This window comes from Sorex fumeus, unplaced genomic scaffold (genome assembly GCF_029834395.1).
Source record: "Sorex fumeus unplaced genomic scaffold, SorFum_2.1 ptg000042l, whole genome shotgun sequence".
NCBI classification, from domain to species: domain Eukaryota; kingdom Metazoa; phylum Chordata; class Mammalia; order Eulipotyphla; family Soricidae; genus Sorex; species Sorex fumeus.
In genome coordinates, this window is record NW_026606099.1 from 1881695 (window position 1) to 1903084 (window position 21390).

The following is a 21390-nucleotide window of genomic DNA, read 5'->3' on the forward strand; positions in this document are numbered from 1 at the left end:
TGACAACATTAACTTTAGGTTGAAAAAGATTAGAAGGGACAGCAAAGGCTATTTTCTCTTCATCAAGTGATACGTACAACAGGAAGAAATCACACTCTTAAATGTATATGCACCTAATGAGGGAACAGCTAAATATTTAAAACAACTGCTAACAGATCTTAAGGGGGACATTGCTAGCAACACAATAGTAGTTGGAGAGGTCAACATTGCCTTATCATCTCTGGATAGATCAACAAGAACAAACCTCAGCAAGGAAACATTGGCTTTGAAAGAAGAAATAGAAGAGAAAAGGTTTATAGGCCTATACAGGGCTTTACACCCCAAAAAGAAAGAATACACATTCTTCTTCAGTGCCCATGGAACATTTTCCAAAATACACCATGTGCTAGGTCACAAAACATACCTCAATAGAATAAGGAAGATAGAAATAGTAACAACAAACTTTTCAGACCATGTTGCACTTAGAATAGAAGTGAATCATACACAGACACGGAGAACCAAATCAAACACCTGGAAATTAAACAACTCAATGCCAAACAACGAGTGGATCAGAAAAGAAGTCAAGGACGAAATCAAAATATACTTGGAAACAAATGAGAATGAAGACACAAGCTACCAGAACTTATGGGATGCAGAAAAAGCTGTACTGAGGGGAAAATATATAGCGCTGCAAGCATATCTCAGGACGGAAGAAAGGATGCACATAAACAACTTGATTTCACAGCTCATGATCTTAGAAAAGGCTTAAAAGAAGGAGCCCAAATCAGGCAGAAGGAAAGAGATTATAAAACTTAGAGTAGAAATCAACGACATGGAAAACAAAGAAACAATATGAAAGATCAATGAAACCAAGAGCTGGTTCTTCGAGAAAATAAATAAGACATATAAATCACTAGCAACACTCACAAAAAAACACACACAGAGAGAGAGAACCCTATTAAATCGAATCAGAAATAAGAATGGGGGTATCACAAAAAAAAACCCAAAGAAATTCAAAAGATCATCAGAGACTACTTTGAAAGTCTCTACGCCACGAAACAAGAGAACCTAGAAGAAATGGATAAATTCCTGGATTCCTGTAATCTTGCAACGCTGAATCAAGAAGATATACAGTACCTGAATAGACCTATAAACATCAAGAAAATTGAAATTGTAATCAAAAGTCTTCCCAAAAACAAAAGCCCAGGTCCAGATGGATTCAATAGCCAATTTATCCAAACATTTAAAGAGGACCTATTGTCAGTTCTTCTCAAGATTTTCCAGGAAATTGAAAAAATAGAAACTCTTCCAAACAGTTTCTATGAAGCCCATATCTCTCTAATACCAAAAGGAAAGAAAGACACCAGAAGAAAAGAAAACTACAGGCTGATATCTCTGATGAACATGGATGCGAATATTCTCAACAAAATACTAGCAAATAGAATTCAACAACTCATCAAAAAGATCATACACTATGACCAAGTAGTATTCATCCCGGGGATGCAAGGATAGTTTAACATTCGGAAATCAATCAACATAATCCATCATATCAACAAAAGAAAGATAAAACCCTTATGATCATATAAATAGATGTAGAGAATTCATTTGACAAGCTCCAGCATCCGTTTATGAGAAAACCCTCACCAAAATGGGGATAGAGGGGACTTTCCTCAATATAGTTAAAGCCATCTACCACAAGCTTACAGCAGGCATAATCCTCAATGGGGAAAAACTGAGAGCCTTTCCCCTAAGATCAGGGACAAAACAAGGATGCCCACTCTCTCCACTACTGTTCAATATTGTACTGGAATTACTTGCAAGAGCAATTAGGCAAGAAAAAGATATTAAGGGAATCCAGGTAGGAAAGGAAGAAATCAAGCTCTCACTATTTGCAGATGATATGATACTACACTTAGAGAACCCTAAAACCTCTACCAAGAAATTCCTAGAAACATTAGACTCGTATAGTAAGGTTGCAGGCTATATAATCAATACTCAAAAGTCCATGGCTTTCCTATATGCAAATAGTGAAAGAGAAGAAAATGACATGAAGAAAACTATCCTGTTCACAATTGTGCCCCCAAAAATCAAGTACCTAGGAATCAGCTTAACTAAGAAAGTAAAGGACCTGTACAAAGAAAACTACAAAACGCTACTTCAGGAAATAAAAGAGGACACGAGAAAATGAAAATATATCCCCTGCTCAAGGACAGGGAGAATTAGTATTGTCAAAATGATAATACTACCCAAAGCATTGTAGAAATTCAATGCCATCCCTATAACGATACCCATGACGTTCTTCAAAGAAATGGAGCAAACACTCCTGAAATTTATATGGAACAATTAACCCCCACGAATAGCTAATGTAATTCTTTGGGAAAAGAAAATGGGAGGAATCAACCTCCCTAACTTCAAACTGTACTACAAAGCAGTAATAATTAAAATTGCAAGGTACTTGAACAAAGGCAGAGCTGTAGACCAATGGAACTGGGTTGAATATACTGACATCTCCTCCCGAGCACATGATCATCTAATAAGGGGGCAAGAAGAGTGAAGTGGAGTAAAGAAAGCCTCTTTAACAAATTGTGCTGGCAAAACTGGGTGGCTACATGCAAAAAAGTGGGCTCAGATCTCTGCCTAATGCCATGTACAAAAGTAAGATGAAAGTGGATTAAAGGCCTCAACATAAGACCGAAATCCATAAGGTACATTGAGGAAAAGGTTGGCAAAACCCTTCATGACATTGAAGCTAATGGTATCTTCAAAGATGTCACGCCACTGGCCAAGCAAGTGAAAACAGAGATAGTCAAATGGGATTATCTTAAACTAAGAATCTTCTGCACCTCAAAAGAAACAGCGACCAAAATACAAAGACAGTCAACAGAATGGGAAACGATATTCGCCGAATACACATCTGACAAGGGGTTGATATCAAGGATATACAAAGTACTGGTTGAACTCCACAAGAAGAAAACATCCAACCCCATAAAAAATGGGGCGATGAATGGAATAGAAACTTTCTCAAAGAAGAAATCTGAATGAGAGGGTTGGATGAGAAAATGCTCCACATCATTAATCATCAGGGAGATGCAGATCAAAACAACAATGAGATCATTTCACACCACAGAGACTGGCCCATATTCACAAGAATAAAAGCAACTGGTGCTGGCGCGGATGTGGAGAGAAAGGCACCCTCCTTCACTGCTGGTGGGAATGCTGACTGGTTCTGCCCTTTTGGAAAACAGTATGGACGATCCTCAAAAAATTAGAAATTGAGTTCCCATTTGACCCAGCAATACCAATCCTGGGAATATATCCCAGAGAGGCAAAAAAGTATAGTCGAAGTGACATCTGCACTTGTTTGTTCATTGCAGCACTCTTTACAATAGCCAGAATCTGGAAAAAACCGGAGTGCCCAAGAACAGGTGACTAGTTAAAGAAACTTTGGTACATTTACACAATGGAGTACTATGTAGATGTTAGAAAAGACGAAGTCATGAGGTTTACATACAACTGGTACTACATGGAAAGTATCATCTTAAGCGAAATGAGTCAGAAAGAGAGGGATAGACACAGAAAGATTGCATTTATTTGGGGAACATAAAGTAACAAAATAGGAGACTAACACCCAAGAGTGGCCGAGCTTAGTACCAGGAGGTTTGCTCCATGGCTTGGAGGCCAGCCACACATGCTAGGGGAAAAGGGAACTCAGATGGAGAAGGGAGCACCAAATAAAGGATGATCCAGGATGGGAGAAGCTGGCTGAAAGTAGACTATAGACCAAACATGACTGCCACTCAATGCCTCTTTTGCAAACCACAACACCCAAAAGGGGAGAGAGAGAACAAAAGGGAATGCCCTGCCACAGAGGCAGGGTGGGATGGGGAGGATGGGGGTTGGGAGGGATACTGGAACCCGTGGTGGTGTAATATGGGCACTGGTGGAGGGATGGGTATTTGATTATTGTATATTTGAAACCCAAGCACAAAAATTTGTAAGTCTACAATGGTACCTCATGGCGTTTCACTAATAAAATTAAAAAATAAAAAAAAGAATTTGAGAGTACTTTATATTGAGACCACCTCCTTCAGTGCAAAGTTTTAGACATTTTCCTTTACTATACTACACCCTATTTATTTTTATTTCTGGGTCATACCCTGCTTATATTCAGGGCTTATTCCTGACTCTTCACTCAGGAGCTCTTTCCTGGATGGATTCTGTGGACTATACGAGATTCCGGGGATCAATTTGGGTCCTCTGCATATAAGGGAAGTGCCCTATTTGCTATACTGTTGCTCTGGCTCAAGTATATCCAGTTCAAAGCAAGGAAGTGGTTATTTCTATCTTTAGTGGGAAAACTCACTGGAGTCCTGGAAAACTCAGTGTCCTCCAACTTGTACTATTTGGTCTGTGAATTAAGCTGCAATATAAAGGGTTTCATTCTTCACTCTCAAGAGGAACAACTGACTCAGGACAGGAAGCTATATTGTTGAGAGAAACCTAAAACACAGAGTGAGACAGAATCACCCTTTTACCTCAGAGAACAAAACAGATTGTAGTAGAAGTAACACTGAATAGATACAAGCATTAATATGGTGGTTAGGTGAAAGACAAATGTGGAACAACATTAGGTGGGTATACAGGGAAAGATGAAAATAAAATATTACTGAAACTCATGAACAGATAGGGAATGTCTTATGGGTTGGTGATCACATAGGTACAGGGACGCTTTGTCAGCTAGTGCCTTAAAAGAATTTACATGCCCCTTTGTGTTTGACACATTGCTCTATGAAGAATCTTTCATTTGGCTATTCCTGAACAATATCACCAAATAAGATTTTGGATATTGCAGTACTTGTATATTTTTACATAAGCTGTCTTTTATTTTACCATATTAAGTATTTATTTTCCAGAGTTAGATAAGGTCTATCTTCATTGGATTGCAGTACATGAATGATGATAATTAAAAGAAGGTTTCTTATTTGTCATTTGATTTTTATTCCTCTACCTTGTTGCTAGCATTGCCTCTTTTTCTCTCTAGGGACATTATCTCTATTGGTACTTAGTGTAGGTATTGTTTTTTCAAAGTAAATTACAGTTTAAGTTCATTAGAGACTTGATTCATGTTCCCTGGTGACTTTTTCATTCAGATGTTTTCAGCATACCTATTACAGATGGAGGGAGTACACAGGACATTTTGCATTTATATGCACAAATTTGTCTGCCACCAGAACTCTCTAGCTGTGGCAGAAAGCTTCTTTATTTCTTTGTCCTTTGAACTTTATTATGACTTTCAGCTACTATGAATGCAGAGAAACCTCTCCTAATTTTAAATTAGGATGGTATTGTAAATTCAGAAAACATGTCTACATAGATATATGGTAAGTTTCCTTGGGAGAAATTCCTAAGATAGGAATTTAATGAGATGATCTTCTATAATTTTGTTATGGGAGTCAGTAAGGCCATTTGAGGTTTACCTTCCAACTGAAACACTGAAAACTATCAAAGGTAAGCCCTGCGGTGTTTTCAAATGAGGCAAACTTCCATAGATAGTACTTGAGGAAGTGGGATGGAGAGACAGGACAGTGGAGAAGGCACTTACCTCCCACTTTGCTCACCTGTGTTCTATTCCTGGCACCCCATTGGGTCTTTTGAGTCCACCAGGAGTGATCCCTGAGCATAGAATCAGTACTAAGTCCTGATGACTACAGGGAGTAAAAAGAGAAAGTATTAGTGGATTTTCTCTCTCTCTTCTTCTTTCTTACTTTCTTTCACCTCACTCTGGGCAAGTCACTTCTCACAAGGTCCATAGCTGATAGCACCGTATTCAATAGAGGAGACCTAGACTTTAAAGACAGAAAAGAGTTGAGTAGTTGAATAGATGAATGTAGTTGAATGTAGTAATTGGGTTGTTACTAGAGCAACTGCAGTGTTGTTATTGCTCAGGCCCTGAATTACCATGTACTTGGGAATCAGTCTTATTATTTAAGATGATAAAATAGAAATTGTACAAAAAAGTAAATATCAATAATATACTTGGCAGTTATAATGCTTTATTTATTGGGCTGGAGCGATAGCACAGCGGTAGGGTGTTTGCCTTGCACGCAGCCAACATGGCCGACCCGAGTTCGATTCCTCCACCCCTCTCGGAGAGCCTGGCAAGCTACCGAAAGTATCTCGCCTGCACGGCAGAGCCTGGCAAGCTACCCGTGATGTATTCGATATGCCAAACACAATAACAACAAAATCTCCAATGGAGACGTTACTGGGTCCGCTCGAGCAAATTGATGAACAACGGGAGGGCCTTTACCTTTACCTTACCTTAAATTTTTATTAGTGAAACACCATGAGTTGTAGACTTACAAATTTTTGTGCTTGGGTTTCAGTTATATAATGATCGAATACCCATCCCTCCACCAGTGTCCATTCTCCACCAACACCAGTCCCAGTATCCCTCCCACCCCCCATACCCCCATCCCACCTTACCCTTTTGTTATCTTTCTCCTTTTGAGTGCTGTGGTTTTCAAAAGAGAAATTGAGTGGCAATCTTGTTCGGTCTATAGTCTACTCTCATCACGCATTTCCCATCTTGAGAGGAACCTCCCAACACCCTTTATTTGGTGCTCCCTCCTCTATCTGAGCTGCCTTTTCAATAATGCTTTATTTTTGAATATATAGACTAACATGTGTTCTAGCATCAAAAGTATTTAAAGTAGAAGGAATGGAGATTGCTTTCCTAATAATATTTTTTTTCCCCTCCCGTTGTTCATTGATTTGCTCGAGCAGACCCAGTAATGTCTCCATTGGAGATTTTGTTGTTACTGTGTTTGGCATATCGAATGCGTCACGGGCAGCTTGCCAGGCTCTGCCATGTGGGCGAGATACTCTAGGTAGCTTGCCGGGCTCTCTGAGAGGGGCGGAGGAATCGAACTCGGGTTGGCCATGTTGGCTGCGTGCAAGGCAAACACCTTACCGCTGTGCTATTGCTCCAGCTCTTAAATAGTATTTAAGCCCTTAAATAGTATTTAAGTTATTTTTTAAATTAAGTGATAACTGGAATTGTTTGATACTAAGAAGGTAGATCTAGACTGGTTAAAGAAACTTTGGTACATCTACACAATGGAATACTATGCAGCAGTTAGAAAGGATGAAGTAATGAAATTTGCAAACAAGTGGTTCTACTTGGAAAGTATCATGCTAAGTGAAATGAGTCAGAAAGAGAGGGACAGACATAGAAAGACCGAACTCATCTGGGGAATATAGAGTAAGAGAGTGGGAGATGAACACCCAAGAATAGTTGAGATAAGTACCAAGAGGCCTGTTCCACGGCTTGGAAGCTGGCAGCACATACTGGGGGAAAACACAGCTCAGACAGAGAAGGGAACACCAAGTAAACGGTGTTTGGAGGACTCGCTCGGGATGCGAGAATGCGTGCTGAAAGTAGACTATAGGCCGAAAACGATGGCAACTCAATAACTTTATTGCAAACCACAATTCCCTAAACGAAAGAGAGAGGAAAAGGGAATGCCCTGCCACAGAGGTGAGGTGGGGTGGTGTGGGGAGGGTTACTGTTTATTGGTGGTGGAGAATTGACACTGATGGAGGGATGGGTACTTGATCATTATGTAACTGAAACACAAACACAAAAATTTGTAAGGCTACAACTGTACCTCATGGTGTTTCACTACTAAAAAAATTTAAAAAATAAAGTAGATCTAGAAATATGAAATAAAGTGAGAAGGCACGAATTGGAGAGAAGGAGAGGGAAAGTGGTGGGAGGAGAGGAAGAAGGGAGAGAGAGAGAGAGAGAGAGAGAGAGAGAGAGAGAGAGAGAAGGAGATTTACCCATATGGTTAGGTGTCTTCTTGAGATGATAACAGAAATTTCCAACAGAAAATAAGAAATAGAGAACCAAATATGTTATAAATTAATACAAGCATGTTACATGGCTTATCTTATTTAACACCCCTCCAAATTCCCGCCCCCCCCACCCCGCCTTTCTCCACCCCATCAGGAGCCCTTATGTCTAATTATTTCCTTTAATCCCATATTACAGATTGAGAAACTGGGAACAGAAATTTAGCCAAAGTGACTCAGTTTTTCAATGAAAGACATGATTTGATTTCATCCATCAAATTGTTTCAAGGTCTGTACTTAATCTCCAAATATTAAAAAATACAAGGTGGTACCTCTGTTATCATTAAATAGAGAAAGCGAAGTACTGCTATTTATACCTATGACTTTTTTTTTTAATTAGTGAAACACCATGAGGTACAGTTGTAGACTTACAAAGTTTTGTGCTTGGGTTTCAGTTATACAATGATAGAGTACCCATCCTTCCACCAGTGCCAATTCCCCACCTCCAATGCTCCCAGCATTTCTCCCACACCCGCCATTTCACCCCACCCCTGAGGCAGGGCATTCCCTTTTGTTCTCTCTCTCCTTTAGGGTGCTGTAGTTTGCAAAAGAGGCATTGAATGGCAATCATGTTCGGTCTATAGTCTACTTTCAGCATGCATCTCTCATCCTTGGAGGATCCTCCCAACACCCTTTGCTTGGTGCTCTGCAATCTATCTGAGCTGCCTTCTCCCCCAGCATGTGCGGCTGGCTACAAGCCATGGAGTCAACCTCCTGATACTTATCTCGGCTATTCTTGAGTGTTAGTCTCCCATTTTCCTACTTTATGTTCCCCAGATGAATGCAATCTTTCTATGTCTGTCCCTCTCTTGACTAATTTCACTTAGCATGCTGCTTTCCATGCAGTACCCACTTGTATGTAAATTTCATGACTTCAACTTTTCTAACAACTGCATAGTACTCCATTGTTTAACTGTACCAAAGTTTCTTTAACCAGTCATCTGTTCTCGGGCACTCGGGTTTTTTCCAGATTTTGGCTATTGTGAATAGTGAAGCAATGAACATAGAAGTGCAAATGTCATTTCAACTGTACTTTTTTGCCTCGCTGAGATAAATTCCCAAAGGTGGTATTGCTAGGTCAAATGGGAGCTCAATTTCTAAGTTTTTGAGAACCATCCATACTGTTTTCCAAAACGGCTGAGCCAGTTGGCATTCCCACCAGTAGTGGAGGAGGGTTCCATTCTAGCCACATCCGCGCTAACACCAGTTGCTTTTGTTCCTTTGAATGTGGGCCAGTCTCTGTGGTGTGAGATGACATCTCATTGTTATTTTGATCTGCATCTCCCTGATGATTAATGACGTAGAGCATTTTCTCATGTGCCTTTTAGCCATTCGGATTTCTTCTTTCGGAAAGTTTCTGTTCATTTCATCACCCCATTTTTGATGGGATTAGATGTTTTCTTCTTGTAGAGTTGAACCAGTGCTTTCTACATCCTTTATATCAACCCTTTATCAGATGGGTATTGGGTAAATATCCTTTCCCATTCTGTAGATTGTCTTTGTATTCTGATTATTGTATCTTTTGAGGTGCAGAAACTTCTTAATTTAAGGTAGTCCCATTTGATTATCTCTGTTTCCACATGGTTGGTCAGTGGGGTGTCATCTTTGAAGATACCGTTAGCCTCAATATCCTGGAGATTTTGTCGACCTTGTCTTCAATGTATCTTATGGATTTTGGCCTGATGTTGAGATCTTTAATCCATTTTGATCTGAGTTTTGTGCATGGTGTTAGGTTGACATCTAAGCCCATTTTTTGCATGTGGTTGTCCAGTTATGCCAGCGTCATTTGTTGAAGAGACTTTCACACTTTCCACTTCACATCTCTTGCTCCCTTATAAAAGATTAGATGCTCATACACTTGGGGTTGTGTGTATGGATATTACAACCTGTTCCATTGGTCTGCGTCCCTGCCTTTGTTCCAGTACCATGCTGTTTTAAATATTACCGCTTTGTATTAGAGTTTGAGGTTGGGGAGGGTAATGCCTCCCCATGCCTTTTCCCCAAGAATCGCTTTAGCTATTCGTGGGCGTTTGTTGTTTCATGTGAATTTCAGGAGTGCTTGATCTATTTCTTTGAAGAATTTCGTGGGTATCCTTATAGGGATTGCGTTGAATCTGTATAATGCTTTCGGGAGTATTGCCATTTTGACGATGTTGATCCTTCCTCTCCAGGAGCAGGGATGTGTTTCCATTTCCTCGTGCCCTCTTTTATTTCATGCAGTAGAGTTTTGTAGTTTTCACTGTAGAGATCCTTTTCCTCTTTAGTTAGGCTGATTCCAAGGCATTTTATTTTCTGGGGCACAATTGTGAACGGGATTATTTTTTTCATGTCACTTTCCTCTCTCTCATTATTTGCATATAGGAAGGCCATGGATTTTTGTGTGATGATTTTATAGCCTGCGACTTTGCTGTACAAGGCTATTGTTTCTAGGAGTTTCTTGGTAGAGGCCTTAGGATTCTCGAGATATAATATCATATCGTCTGAAATTTCTTCCTTTGAGCTTGATTTCTTCCTTTCCTATCTGGATACCTTTAATGTCTTTTTCCTGCCTAATCGCTATTGCAAGTACTTCCAGTACTATGTTAAACAGAAGTGGTGATTGTGGGCATCCTTGTCTTGTCCCTGATCTTAGAGGACAGGCCCTTAGTTTTTCCCCGTTGAGGATAATGTTTGCCATGTGTTTGTCGTAGATGACTTTGACTATCTTGAGGAAAGTTCCTTCAAAACCCATTTTGGTGAGAGTTTTCATCATGAACGGGTGCTGTATATTGTCAAAAGCTTTCTCTGAGTCTATTGATATGATCATATGGTTTTTATCTTTTCTTTTGTTGAGATGATGGATTATGTTGATTGATTTCAGAATGTTAAACCATCCTTGCATCCCCGGGATGAATCCCACTTGGTCGTGGTGTATGATCTTTTTGATGAGTTGTTGGATTCTATTTGCTAATATTTTGTTGAGGACCTTCACATTCTTTCACACGGTTCATCAGCAATATTGGCCTATAGTTTTCTTTGTTGGTGGTGTCTTTGTTTGCTTTAGGTACTAGGGAGATATGTGCCTGATAGAACCTGTTTGGGGGCGTTCCTGTTTTTTTTCAATTTCCTGGAAGAGCTTGAGGAGAACTGGCAAAAGGTCTTCTGTGAATGTTTGGAAGAATGCACCAGTCAACCCGTCTGGGTCTGGGCTTTTGATTTTGGGAAGTCTTTTGAATACTGCTTCAATTTCCTTGATATGAATGGGTCTATTCAGGTATCCCAAGTCTTCCTGGTTCAATTGTAGGAGGTTATAGGAATCCAGAAAATTTTCCATTTTTTCTAGCTTCTCTTGTTTCTTGGCATACAGACTCTCAACGTAGTCTACAGCCCTGAGACCTCTAGAATATTGGAGGGCACAAATACAATCGCACATATTTTTAGTTTTATGGACTGGAGCGAAAGCATAGCAGTTAGGGTGTTTGCCTTGCATGCGGCTGACTTGGGTTTGATTCCTCCGTCCATTCGGAGAGCCCCGCAAGTTACTGAGAGTATCCCGCCCACACAGCAGAGCCTGGCAAGCTTCCCATGGCATATTCTATATGCCCAAAACAGTAACACGTCTCACAACGGGGACATTAATGATGCCCGCTCGAACAATGGGACAACAGTGCTACAGTGTTACTATGAGATATTGCAACCAGAAGAAAAGAAATTTTTGGATATTCTTTTGAGTTGAAAAGTAGAACATGATGTACTCTGACCTACCAAACATAACTCAAAGGCAGCTTATTTCTGATTTAATAGAGCACCTTTACCTTAAAAAATATATTCATACATGTATAATTTTTTTGATCACATTTGGCAGTGTTTGGAAGCTGCACCTGGATCAGTGCTTGGTGGTACTCAGGGGAACACGCAATGCTGGGATTTGGACCTAGGTGTTCTGCAAGAAAAGCAGGCACTCAGTATATTTGCATAGCTCTTTGGCCCATGATTTTGAAGATATTAGTTGAAAATAGTGCTGAGAAATAATGCTAAGAATTATTGAAAACTATTTTGGGATCAGTAATAAAAACTTCAGATAAGTTTGGCTTTCTTGAGGTACATTTAAATGGTGCTAAGGAAATTACTTCTTCAAAACCTGATTATCTAGTTAGATAAGGAAAAGAATATGAATGGATTTGTTATTTATAGTTATTGTTTAATCCTATGGTATTTTTTGAATCACTCTCAGATGCAAGTTCTGGGACTTTTATGTGAAGACTGGACACTACCATGAACTCAGTGATGAGAAATCATTCCTCTATCACAACGTTCATCATACTGGGATTGACAAATGACCCACAACTAGAGATTGTGGTTTTCATCTTTCTGTTTCTCACATATTTGTTTAGTGTACTTGGGAATCTGACCATAATAGTTCTCACCTTGGTGGATCCTCATTTAAAAACAGCTATGTATTTTTTTCTTCAAAATTTCTCTTTCTTGGAACTCTCACTCACTACTTCCTGTATCCCCAAATACCTACACTCCATTTTAAGTGGTGACAAGACCATCCCTGTCAGTGCCTGCTACATTCAGATCTTTTGTATTGACGTCGTTGGAGCTACAGATTTTTTCCTCTTGGCTGTAATGTCCTATGATCGCTATGTGGCCATCTGCAAACCCCTGCATTATGTGACCATCATGAATCGGAGAGTCTGTAGGAATCTCATCATTTGTTGTTGGGTATGTGCCTTGTTGGCTATTTCCCCACCTCTAGGCATTGGTCTGCTTCTGGAATTCTGTAGTTCTGTTGTTAATCATTATTACTGTGATGCTTCTCCAGTTCTGAAGAATTCTTGTTCAGATACTTTGTTCTTAGAGCAATTGATTGTTGCCTGTGCTGTGCTGATTTTCATCACGACCCTTTTGTGTGTGGCTGTATCCTACATCAGCATCATCAGGATGATTCTCAGACTGCCTTCTGCTCAGCAAAAGAAGAAAGCTTTCTCCACCTGTTCTTCTCACATGATTGTGGTTTCCATCAGTTACAGCAGTGTCATTTTTATGTATATCAAACCTTCAGCTAAGGATGATGTGGCCATAAATAAAGTAGTTTCTCTTCTCACTGTATCTGTTGCCCCCTTGTTGAATCCCTTCATTTACACCCTGAGAAATAAACAAGTCAAACAGTCTTTCCATGATACTCTCAAAAGATTTGCATCTCTTTTAAAAAACCACTAGATTCTCACCCCAAGAATTTAAATGATGTCCAAGAGTATCAGTGTATGGTTGAAAATTTGGTCCTGGGTGCTGTACAATCTCACAATGGTGAGACGTAATAGAGTTGAAAGAAGCTGAGAGATAACTGTGGGTATGCAACATTTTCAGATGGAAATTTTTCTACTTTTTGGAAATGTATGTCTTCCTAATCTTCAGACATTTAAGTCCTTTTAGTCTTTGAAAATACAGATTAAAGTCTTGTGCAATCTTTTATTTATGTGTCATTACTTTGTTTTTGTAACATAAAGGTGACCAAACACATTTTTTTGTCTTTAAAAGTTTCTCCCATCTCAATCAGAGTAGGACTTAATTTTTTTGAGAATAGAAAGCTGCGTTAATCTGCAACTTCATCTTGTTAATGTCTCACAATAAAACCTGGATTGGTACAAAGTTATGGTACAGTAATGTCCCTCATTCCTTCTAATCTGAATAAAAATTGCAAAAATCAATGGTATACCAAAAATATAGCCACATAATCCTTAATGATACTGAGTCTTCTGAGTATTATTTTAAATTTTATTTTTTTATTGAATCACCATGAGATACAGTTACAAAGTTGTTCATGATTTTCAGTCATACAATGTTCCAACAGCAATCCCTTCACTAGTGCTCATTTCCTGCTTTGAATGTCCCATTTTTTTCCCTTCCGCCTACCCTTCTGCCCTGTCCTTGCAGCCTGTCATTATAGCAGACACTCTTTCTTTCTTTCTTTCTTTCTTTCTTTCTTTCTTTCTTTCTTTCTTTCTTTCTTTCTTTCCTCCCTCCCTCCCTCCCTCCCTCCCTCTTTCTTTCTTTCTTTCTTTCTTTCTTTCTTTCTTTCTTTCTTCTTTCTTCTCTCTCATTTTCCTTTTAGGCACTGTGGTTTTCAATACTGTTATTGAAAGTGTAACTGGCTGTCCTCACCTGAGCCCCTTGGAGGGGGCGGGTTGAGTTTCCCTCTCTGCCCCGAGCACAGCTACAGCAGCCAAAGACCTCCAGAACCAGCCACAACCATGCTGAGACCACTCTCCACACACATGAAGGTACCGGCAGAGGAACAAAGACATGCGGATCCTGGGGCTGAGATCTCCAAGCCTGCTTGGATCGGGGCTGAGCATCCTCCACCCAGATCCTCCATCTTCCAGTAGGCAGGGGTCACACCCACCAACTGACCCCCTGGCTCCGTGTAATCCCATCAATGGCCAAGACCCAGAGAATACAAAACCAAGCTCCTGGAAGCGCGGCCGCATTTGCGGCCACGTGACATCTTATTATCTCATTCTTACTTTGTACAACCTGGCAGGCTACCGAATGTAACTTGCCCACAAGGCAGAGTCTGGCAAACTCCCGTGGTGTACCCAGTACGGCAAACACCAGTAACAATGATGGGTCTTATTCTCCTAATCCTGAAAGAGCCTTGAATATGGCACTTTAAAATCCCAGGGCTTGGGCAAAGGAGATGTTACTGGTGCCTGCTTGAGGCAATCGACAATCAACAGGATGATCGTGATCGTGACATCATGCATGTCACTTTACCACCTTTCAGCACTCAGTTTTTGTCCAGATTGATCATTTCCAAATATCATTGTCATAGTGATACCTTTTCTGTCCTAACTGTACTCTCCCTCCTTCTTTGTGGCAATCTTCCTTCCTTGGATCAGTCCACCTGAACCCTTTTTCTACCATCTTTGGGTAGTATCCACATTCTATGTTTAAAATTTACACACACACACACACAGACACACACACACACGCACACACACATATATATTCTGCAAATGAGTGCAATTATTCTATGTTTTCTCCCTCTGACTGATGTAACTCAGCATGACTCTCTCCATATTGATCCATTTATAAGAAAATTTCATGAATTCTTTTTTTTATAAATTCAGTTTTTCATGAATTTGTTTTTCCTGTCACTGTCACCGTCACTGTCCTCCCATTGTTCATCGATTTGCTCGAGCGGGCCCAGTAACGTCTCCATTGTGAGACTTGTAACTGTGTTTGGCATATCGAATACATCACGGGTAGCTTGCCAGGCTCTGCCTTGAGGACGAGATACTCTCAGTAGCTTTCCGGTCTCTCCAAGAGAGGCGAAAGAATCGAACCCGGCTTGGCCGGGCCGGCTGTGCGCAAGGCAAACTCCCTACCACTGTTATTGCTCCAGCCCTACAACTGTGTTATTGTTCCATTGTTTACAATACCATACTTTCTTTATCCACTTGTCTGTTCTTGAGCATTTAGGTTTCCAGATTATGTCTACTGTGAACAGTGCTGTAATGAACATAGGAATGCAGATGGCTTTTCTGCATTGTGCTTTTGATTTACTAGGGTCTATTCCCAGGAAATGGGTTTTATGAAAGGTCAATTTCAAAATTTTTGAAGAATGGGCCATATTATTTTCCAGAAAGAATTTGCATTCCCCACAAGCAGTGAATGAGAGTCCCTTTCTCTCTGCATTCACACCAGCATTGGTTATTTTTTTTTGACATTGCCAGTCTCTGTGCTGTGATTGTTTTGGTTTGCATCTCCCTGATAAATAGTGATGTAGAGCACTTTTTCATATTTTTTTTAGCCATTTGTGTTTCTACCTTGAGGTTTCTGTTTATTTCTTCTCCACACTTTTTAATAGGATTGTATGTTTTTCCTTGTAAAGTTCTACCAGTGCCTTATATAGTTGGATATTAAACCCTATTCAAATGAATGTTGTATAAATAATTTTCCTCAAACCATTTCCTTTTCCTCTTGAAGGATGACTTTGTGGAGAAGTCATTGTACTCTATTGAACATCAATCACTCTTTCCCCTCACATTTCTCGAAGTGAGTTTCTCAAAATTTGATAATTTTATTCGACTAAAAAATCTTTTTAAAATTTAAAAAAATTTAATTTTAATTTTTGTGCATTTTAAATTTCATCTAAATATCCCAGGATGAGAGATGCATGCTGAAAATAGACTATAGACTGAACATGATAGCCACTCAATGCCTTTTTTTGCAAACCACAGCACCCAAAAGGAGAGAGAGAAAAAAAGGGAATGCCTGCCACAGGGATGAGGTGGGATGGAGGGGGTGGGGGGAGGGGGGGACGCTTGGGAGCATTGGAGGTGGGGAATGGGCACCAGTGGAGGGATGGGTACTCAATCATTGTATAACTGAAACCCAAGCACAAAAATTTGTAAGGTCAACAATGGTACCACATGGAGATTCACTAATAAAAAGTTTAAAAAATAAATTTAATCTAAATAAATTTGATAATCCACATTTGGGCATAATTTCCCTTCATTCAGCAGGTAACAGAAAAGAGTAAAAAGCATTGTAAAATAGCTATATTTGTGACATACTTATATTTCAAATGTCTTACATTTGTCTTACATTTGGAATATAATAAGCTATATGTTACATTATTACATCACTTGTATCACTTGTCATCCTGTTGTTCACTGATTTGCTTGAGCGGGCGCCAGTAACGTCTCCATTTGTTCCTGTTGAGCGCTAGTGTAGCCCAATGGCGTCTGCTCGCTCCAGGAACACGAAGAGTATCAAACTGTTTGTTCAGGGTCTTGACGAAGAATTCTGACCATCTTGTAGTTGAGTAGACAGGAATTCTTTTGTAATGGCGTGGAATACAGTTGGTAACAGCTCTAGTCCAACAGTTGTCTCCAAATCGCGTTATGTGTTCCGCCCATCTGATTTTCCACAGCTTGGCAAACGAGGCAGCATCCCTGATCATCATCGTTGATAGAGGTTGGAACTTCGGGTTCTTTCTCTGACTTGAGTGAAGTGTGATACTCCAAGCATAGTTGTTTCGGTTCCTTTTTGGGAGACCTGAATAGCGTTCTCATCCTGTTTTCGTAGGGTCCAGTTCTCTGAGGCATATGTTAGTGCAGGAAGAACGGTGGAGTCGAAAAGATATGCCTGGAGCCAGAGGTTCATTGTCCTCTTAACAACTTCTTTGACGCTCTTGAAGGCGCTCCATGCTGCTCTCTTTCTCCTGCACAGTTTTGGTGCCAAGTCACTGGTTATGTTGGGTTCTTGGCTCAGGTACACATAACTGCTGCATTCGGAGATGTTCATTCTGTTGAAAGCAAACGGAACGTCAGGAACTAGTTCATTTCTCATGAACATTGTCCTCGTGAGAATATTACATACTTACTCTATTTTAAATGCTTTATACTTATTACTTTTTTTGTTTAAAAATTTTTTATTAGTGAATCATCGTGAGGTATATTGCAGACTTACAAACTCTTATTCTTATGCTTCAGTCAAACAATGATCGAGTACCCATCCCTCCACCCGTGCCCATTTTCCACCACTATTGTTCCTGGTAATGGAGATGTTACTGGTGCCCGCTTGAATAAATCGATGAACAATGGGAGGACAGCGCTCTACAGTGCTATCCATCCCACCACCTCCAACCCATGACCCCCCACGTTGCAAGCCACCCCCCAGCCTCTGTGGCAGGCACATTCCCTTTAATCTCTCTCTTCTTTTGGGTGTTGTGGTTTACAATACAAGCATTAAGTGGCCAACACGTTTGGTATAGTCTACCTTCAGCACACATCTCCCATACTGAGTGGGCCCTCCAAGCGTCCTTTACTTGGTGGTCCCTTCTGCATCTAAGCTGTCCCCCCGCCCCCCACCACCCTGCACGTGAGACTGGCTCCCAAGTCATGGAGAAATCCTCCTGGACGTTATCTCTACTATCCTTGGGTGTTAGTCTCCCATTCTGTTACTTTATATTCCACAAATGAGTGCAATCTTTCTATGCCTGTCCCTCTCTTTCTGACTCATTTCACTTAGCATGATACTCTCCATGTTGATCCACTTATATGCAAATTTCATGACTTCATCTTTTCTTTTACTGCTGCATAGTATTCCATTGTGTAGATGTACCAAAGTTTCTTTAACCAGTCATCTGTTCCCGGGCACTTTGATTGTTTCCAGATTCTGGCTATTGTAAACAGTGCTGCAATGAACACACAAGTGCAGATATCATTTCTACTATATTTTTAAATCTCCTGGATATATTCCCAGAAGTGGTATTGCTGGATCAAATGGAAGGTCAATTTCTAATTTTTTTGAGAAAAGTCTATACTGTTTTCTAAAAGAGCTGAACCAGTTGGCATTCCCACCAGCAGTGAAGGAGAGTCCCTTTCTCCCCACAACCAATACAGGTTGCTTTTGTTCTTTGAATGTGGTGTGAGATGATATCACTGTGGTGATGATCACTGTGATCACTGTGAGATGATCACTCTGTGGTGTGAGATGGTATCTCATTGTTGTTTGGATCTGCATATCCCTGATGATTAGTGATGAAGAAAATTTTTTTCATGTGCCTTTTGGCCATTTGGATTTCTTCTTTGAGAAAGTTTCTGTTCACTTCATGTCTCCATTTTCTGATGAGATTGGATGTTTTCTTCTTGTAGAGTTCAACCAGGACCCTGTATATCCTTGACATCCAACCCCTTAACAGATGGGTATTGGATGAATATCATTTCCCATTCTGTAAATTGTTTTTGTATTCTGGTCACTGTGTAAACTCACACAAAAAAGGGGGGCACTGCACACAGCGGCGGTGGCTCTATCTCTCCCGCCGCTCGCGTTCGGTAGTCCCACCCTTCTCCCACCCCGGGGAGGTCGATGGCGATGGTCAGGCGGAGGAAGGAACGAGGGCCAGGCTGGTTGGTAGCAGTTTATTCTGATCCTCTCTTCATCTCTGTCTCTGCTCCCCTATGCCCCATCTACAGTCTCATTATATCTCTCTCCAAGAGGAATTGGGGGAACAATTACACATAGGTGCGGTCACAATCAATAGGGGTTGAAATCAATAGGGGTAGAAATCTTACCCTCAGGGAAAGCCGCTCCTAAGACAGATTCTTTCTCAGGAGGACCCACCCTAGAGCGGAATCCCAAGGGTGTGTCTCTCCTCTCCTTGTCCACAAGCATATAAGAATATATAATATAAATCATTTTGTATGGATACAGTAAGAAAGGTAAAGGTAATCGATAGTAAGAAATATCTTAAACTTATAGAATTGCTCTCCTAGGGCCATCTTGATCTCAGACTACAGTGCTCAGGCCAGATCGTCTTTCCCACCCCTAGCAGGATCCTAGTCTCATCGTTACTTTTGGATCATGACAGAATTTGTCTATGATCAAGAATCGTGGCATTTTGGCCTGACCCATTTCGATGCCAGGGTAGCTCACTGCTTGCCCTGGGTCCATTCAGTCCCTCGTCGGGACCCTGCTTTTGGGGTGTTAGGAACTAAGGGCAACTGAGGCTTAAGTCGAGAAAGCAGATGCCCTGAGTGAATAATATTCAAAGCCAATCGAATCCTAAGTTACAAAGCATAATGTTAACGGTCTTCCTGTATCTATACAAAAGGATATTGCTTTAAAGTAAACTGTTCATAAGGCATAAGGAGAGGAGAAAGGCAATATTTCACTCATACATATAAAATCATAGATTTCTGGGAAAATGATCTTACAAATTAACAAAGTCTGATTAAGGGGAAAGCTGATTAACTGGGTGGGAAGGAGAGCATAGGGAAGACTGTTTACAGATAAACACAATGGAAGTGGAAGTGCTTTAGGAGCACTGTGATGGGTGTAACCAGATTTATGGGTGTAACCTAAGCTTCTTGTGGAAGAAGGACAAAGCAATGCTATCCTACAGTCACTGTTTCTTTTGAGGTAGGAAGCAACTTAGTTTAAGATAGTCCTATTTGTTTATCTCCGTTTCCAAGTGCTTGGTCAGTGGCATGTCATCTTTGAAGATACCTTTAGCTTTAGTTGGATAGTTTTGCCAACCTTTTCTTCAGTGTACCTTATGGATTCTGGTCTGATGTTGAGGTCTTTAGTCCGTTTTGATTTGACTTTTGTGCATGGTGTTAGGTAGATGTCTGAACCCATTTTTTTCGCATGTAGCTGTCCAGTTTTGCCAGGACCATTTGATAAAGTCTTTCCTTGCTCCAATTCATTTTCTTGTTCCCTTATAAAAGATTAGATGATCATATATTTGAAGGTGTGTGTAAGGATGTTCAACCCTGTTCCATTGATCTTCGGCTCTGCCTTTGTTCCAATACAATGCTGTTTTAATTATTACTGCTTTGCAGTAGAGCTGGAGATTGGGGAATGTGATGCCTCCCATCTTCTTTTCCCCAAGAATTGCTTTAGTTATTCGTGGGAGTTTGTTGTTCTATATGAATTTTTAGGAGTGCTTGATCTATTTCTTTGAAGAATTTCATGGGTATCCTTATAGGGATCGCATTGAATTTGTATAGTGCTTTGGGGAGTATTGCCATTTTGACAATGTTAATTCTTCTAATCCATGAGCAGGTGAAGTTTTTCCATTTCCTCGTGTCCTCTTCTATTTCATGAAGTAAGTTTTGTAGTTTCATTTGTACAGTTCTTTACCTCCTTAGTTAATCTGATTCCGAGGTCTTTGATTTTTTGCGGTATGATTGTGAACGGGATTGTTTTTTAAAAAAAATTTTTATTAGTGAAAGACCATGAGGCACAGTTATAGACTTACAAATTTTTGTGCTTGGTTTCAGTTATACAATGATCGAGTACCCATCCGTCCACCAGTGCCCATTCTCCATCACCAGTGATCTCAATATCCCTTCCACTTCACCCCCCATGCCACCCTGTTTCTGTGGCAGCCATTCCCTTTTGTTATCTCTCTCCTTTTGGGTGCTGTGGTTTGCAAAAGAGGCATTGAGTGGCAATCATGTTTGGTCTATAGTCTACTTTCAGCATGGATCTCCCATCCTGGGCGAATCCTTACAACACCCTTTACTTGGTGCTCCCTTCTCTATCTGAGCTTCCTTTTCCCCCAGCATGTGCAGCAATGAACAATGAAGTGCAGGTGTCATTTGCTCTATACTTTTTTGACTCTCCGGGATATATTTTCAGGAGTGGTACCGCTGGTCAAATGGGAGCTCAATTTCTAAGTTTTTGAGAATCATCCATACTGTTTTCCAAAAGGGCTGAGCCAGTTGGCATTCCCACCAGCAGTGAAGGAGAGTCCCTTTCTCCCCACATCCCGCCAACATTGGTTGCTTTTGTTCTTTTGGTTGTGGGCCAGTCTCTGTGGTGTGAGATGATATAATTGGAGGCAAGACCTCTCTGGTTCCTGATCAAACTGCTTAATGACCATGATCCCAGAGACTCAGAAACAAGTCTCAGAACCTAGTGGCTTTTGGCAGAAATGGTCCGGACCCCACAGTAGATTATTGGCGCTGGGCCACCCCAGAGGGGGAAAAGGTG

At 40.5% G+C, this 21390-nt stretch overlaps 1 protein-coding gene across 1 annotated transcript; it reads left to right on the forward strand.

The window, feature by feature from the left end:
* The first annotated feature begins 12162 nt into the window (after positions 1-12162).
* Positions 12163-13101, forward strand: LOC130029102 (olfactory receptor 6C2-like). Its single transcript, XM_056119981.1, has one exon. It carries the CDS (start codon positions 12163-12165, stop codon positions 13099-13101), a length of 939 nt encoding a protein of 312 aa, XP_055975956.1.
* The last annotated feature ends 8289 nt before the right edge of the window (positions 13102-21390 follow it).

What these genes read in the sequence shown, in the direction of transcription:
- LOC130029102 (XM_056119981.1), top strand. Translation starts at nt 12,163, where the DNA reads ATGAGAAATCATTCCTCTATCACAACGTTCATCATACTGGGATTGACA.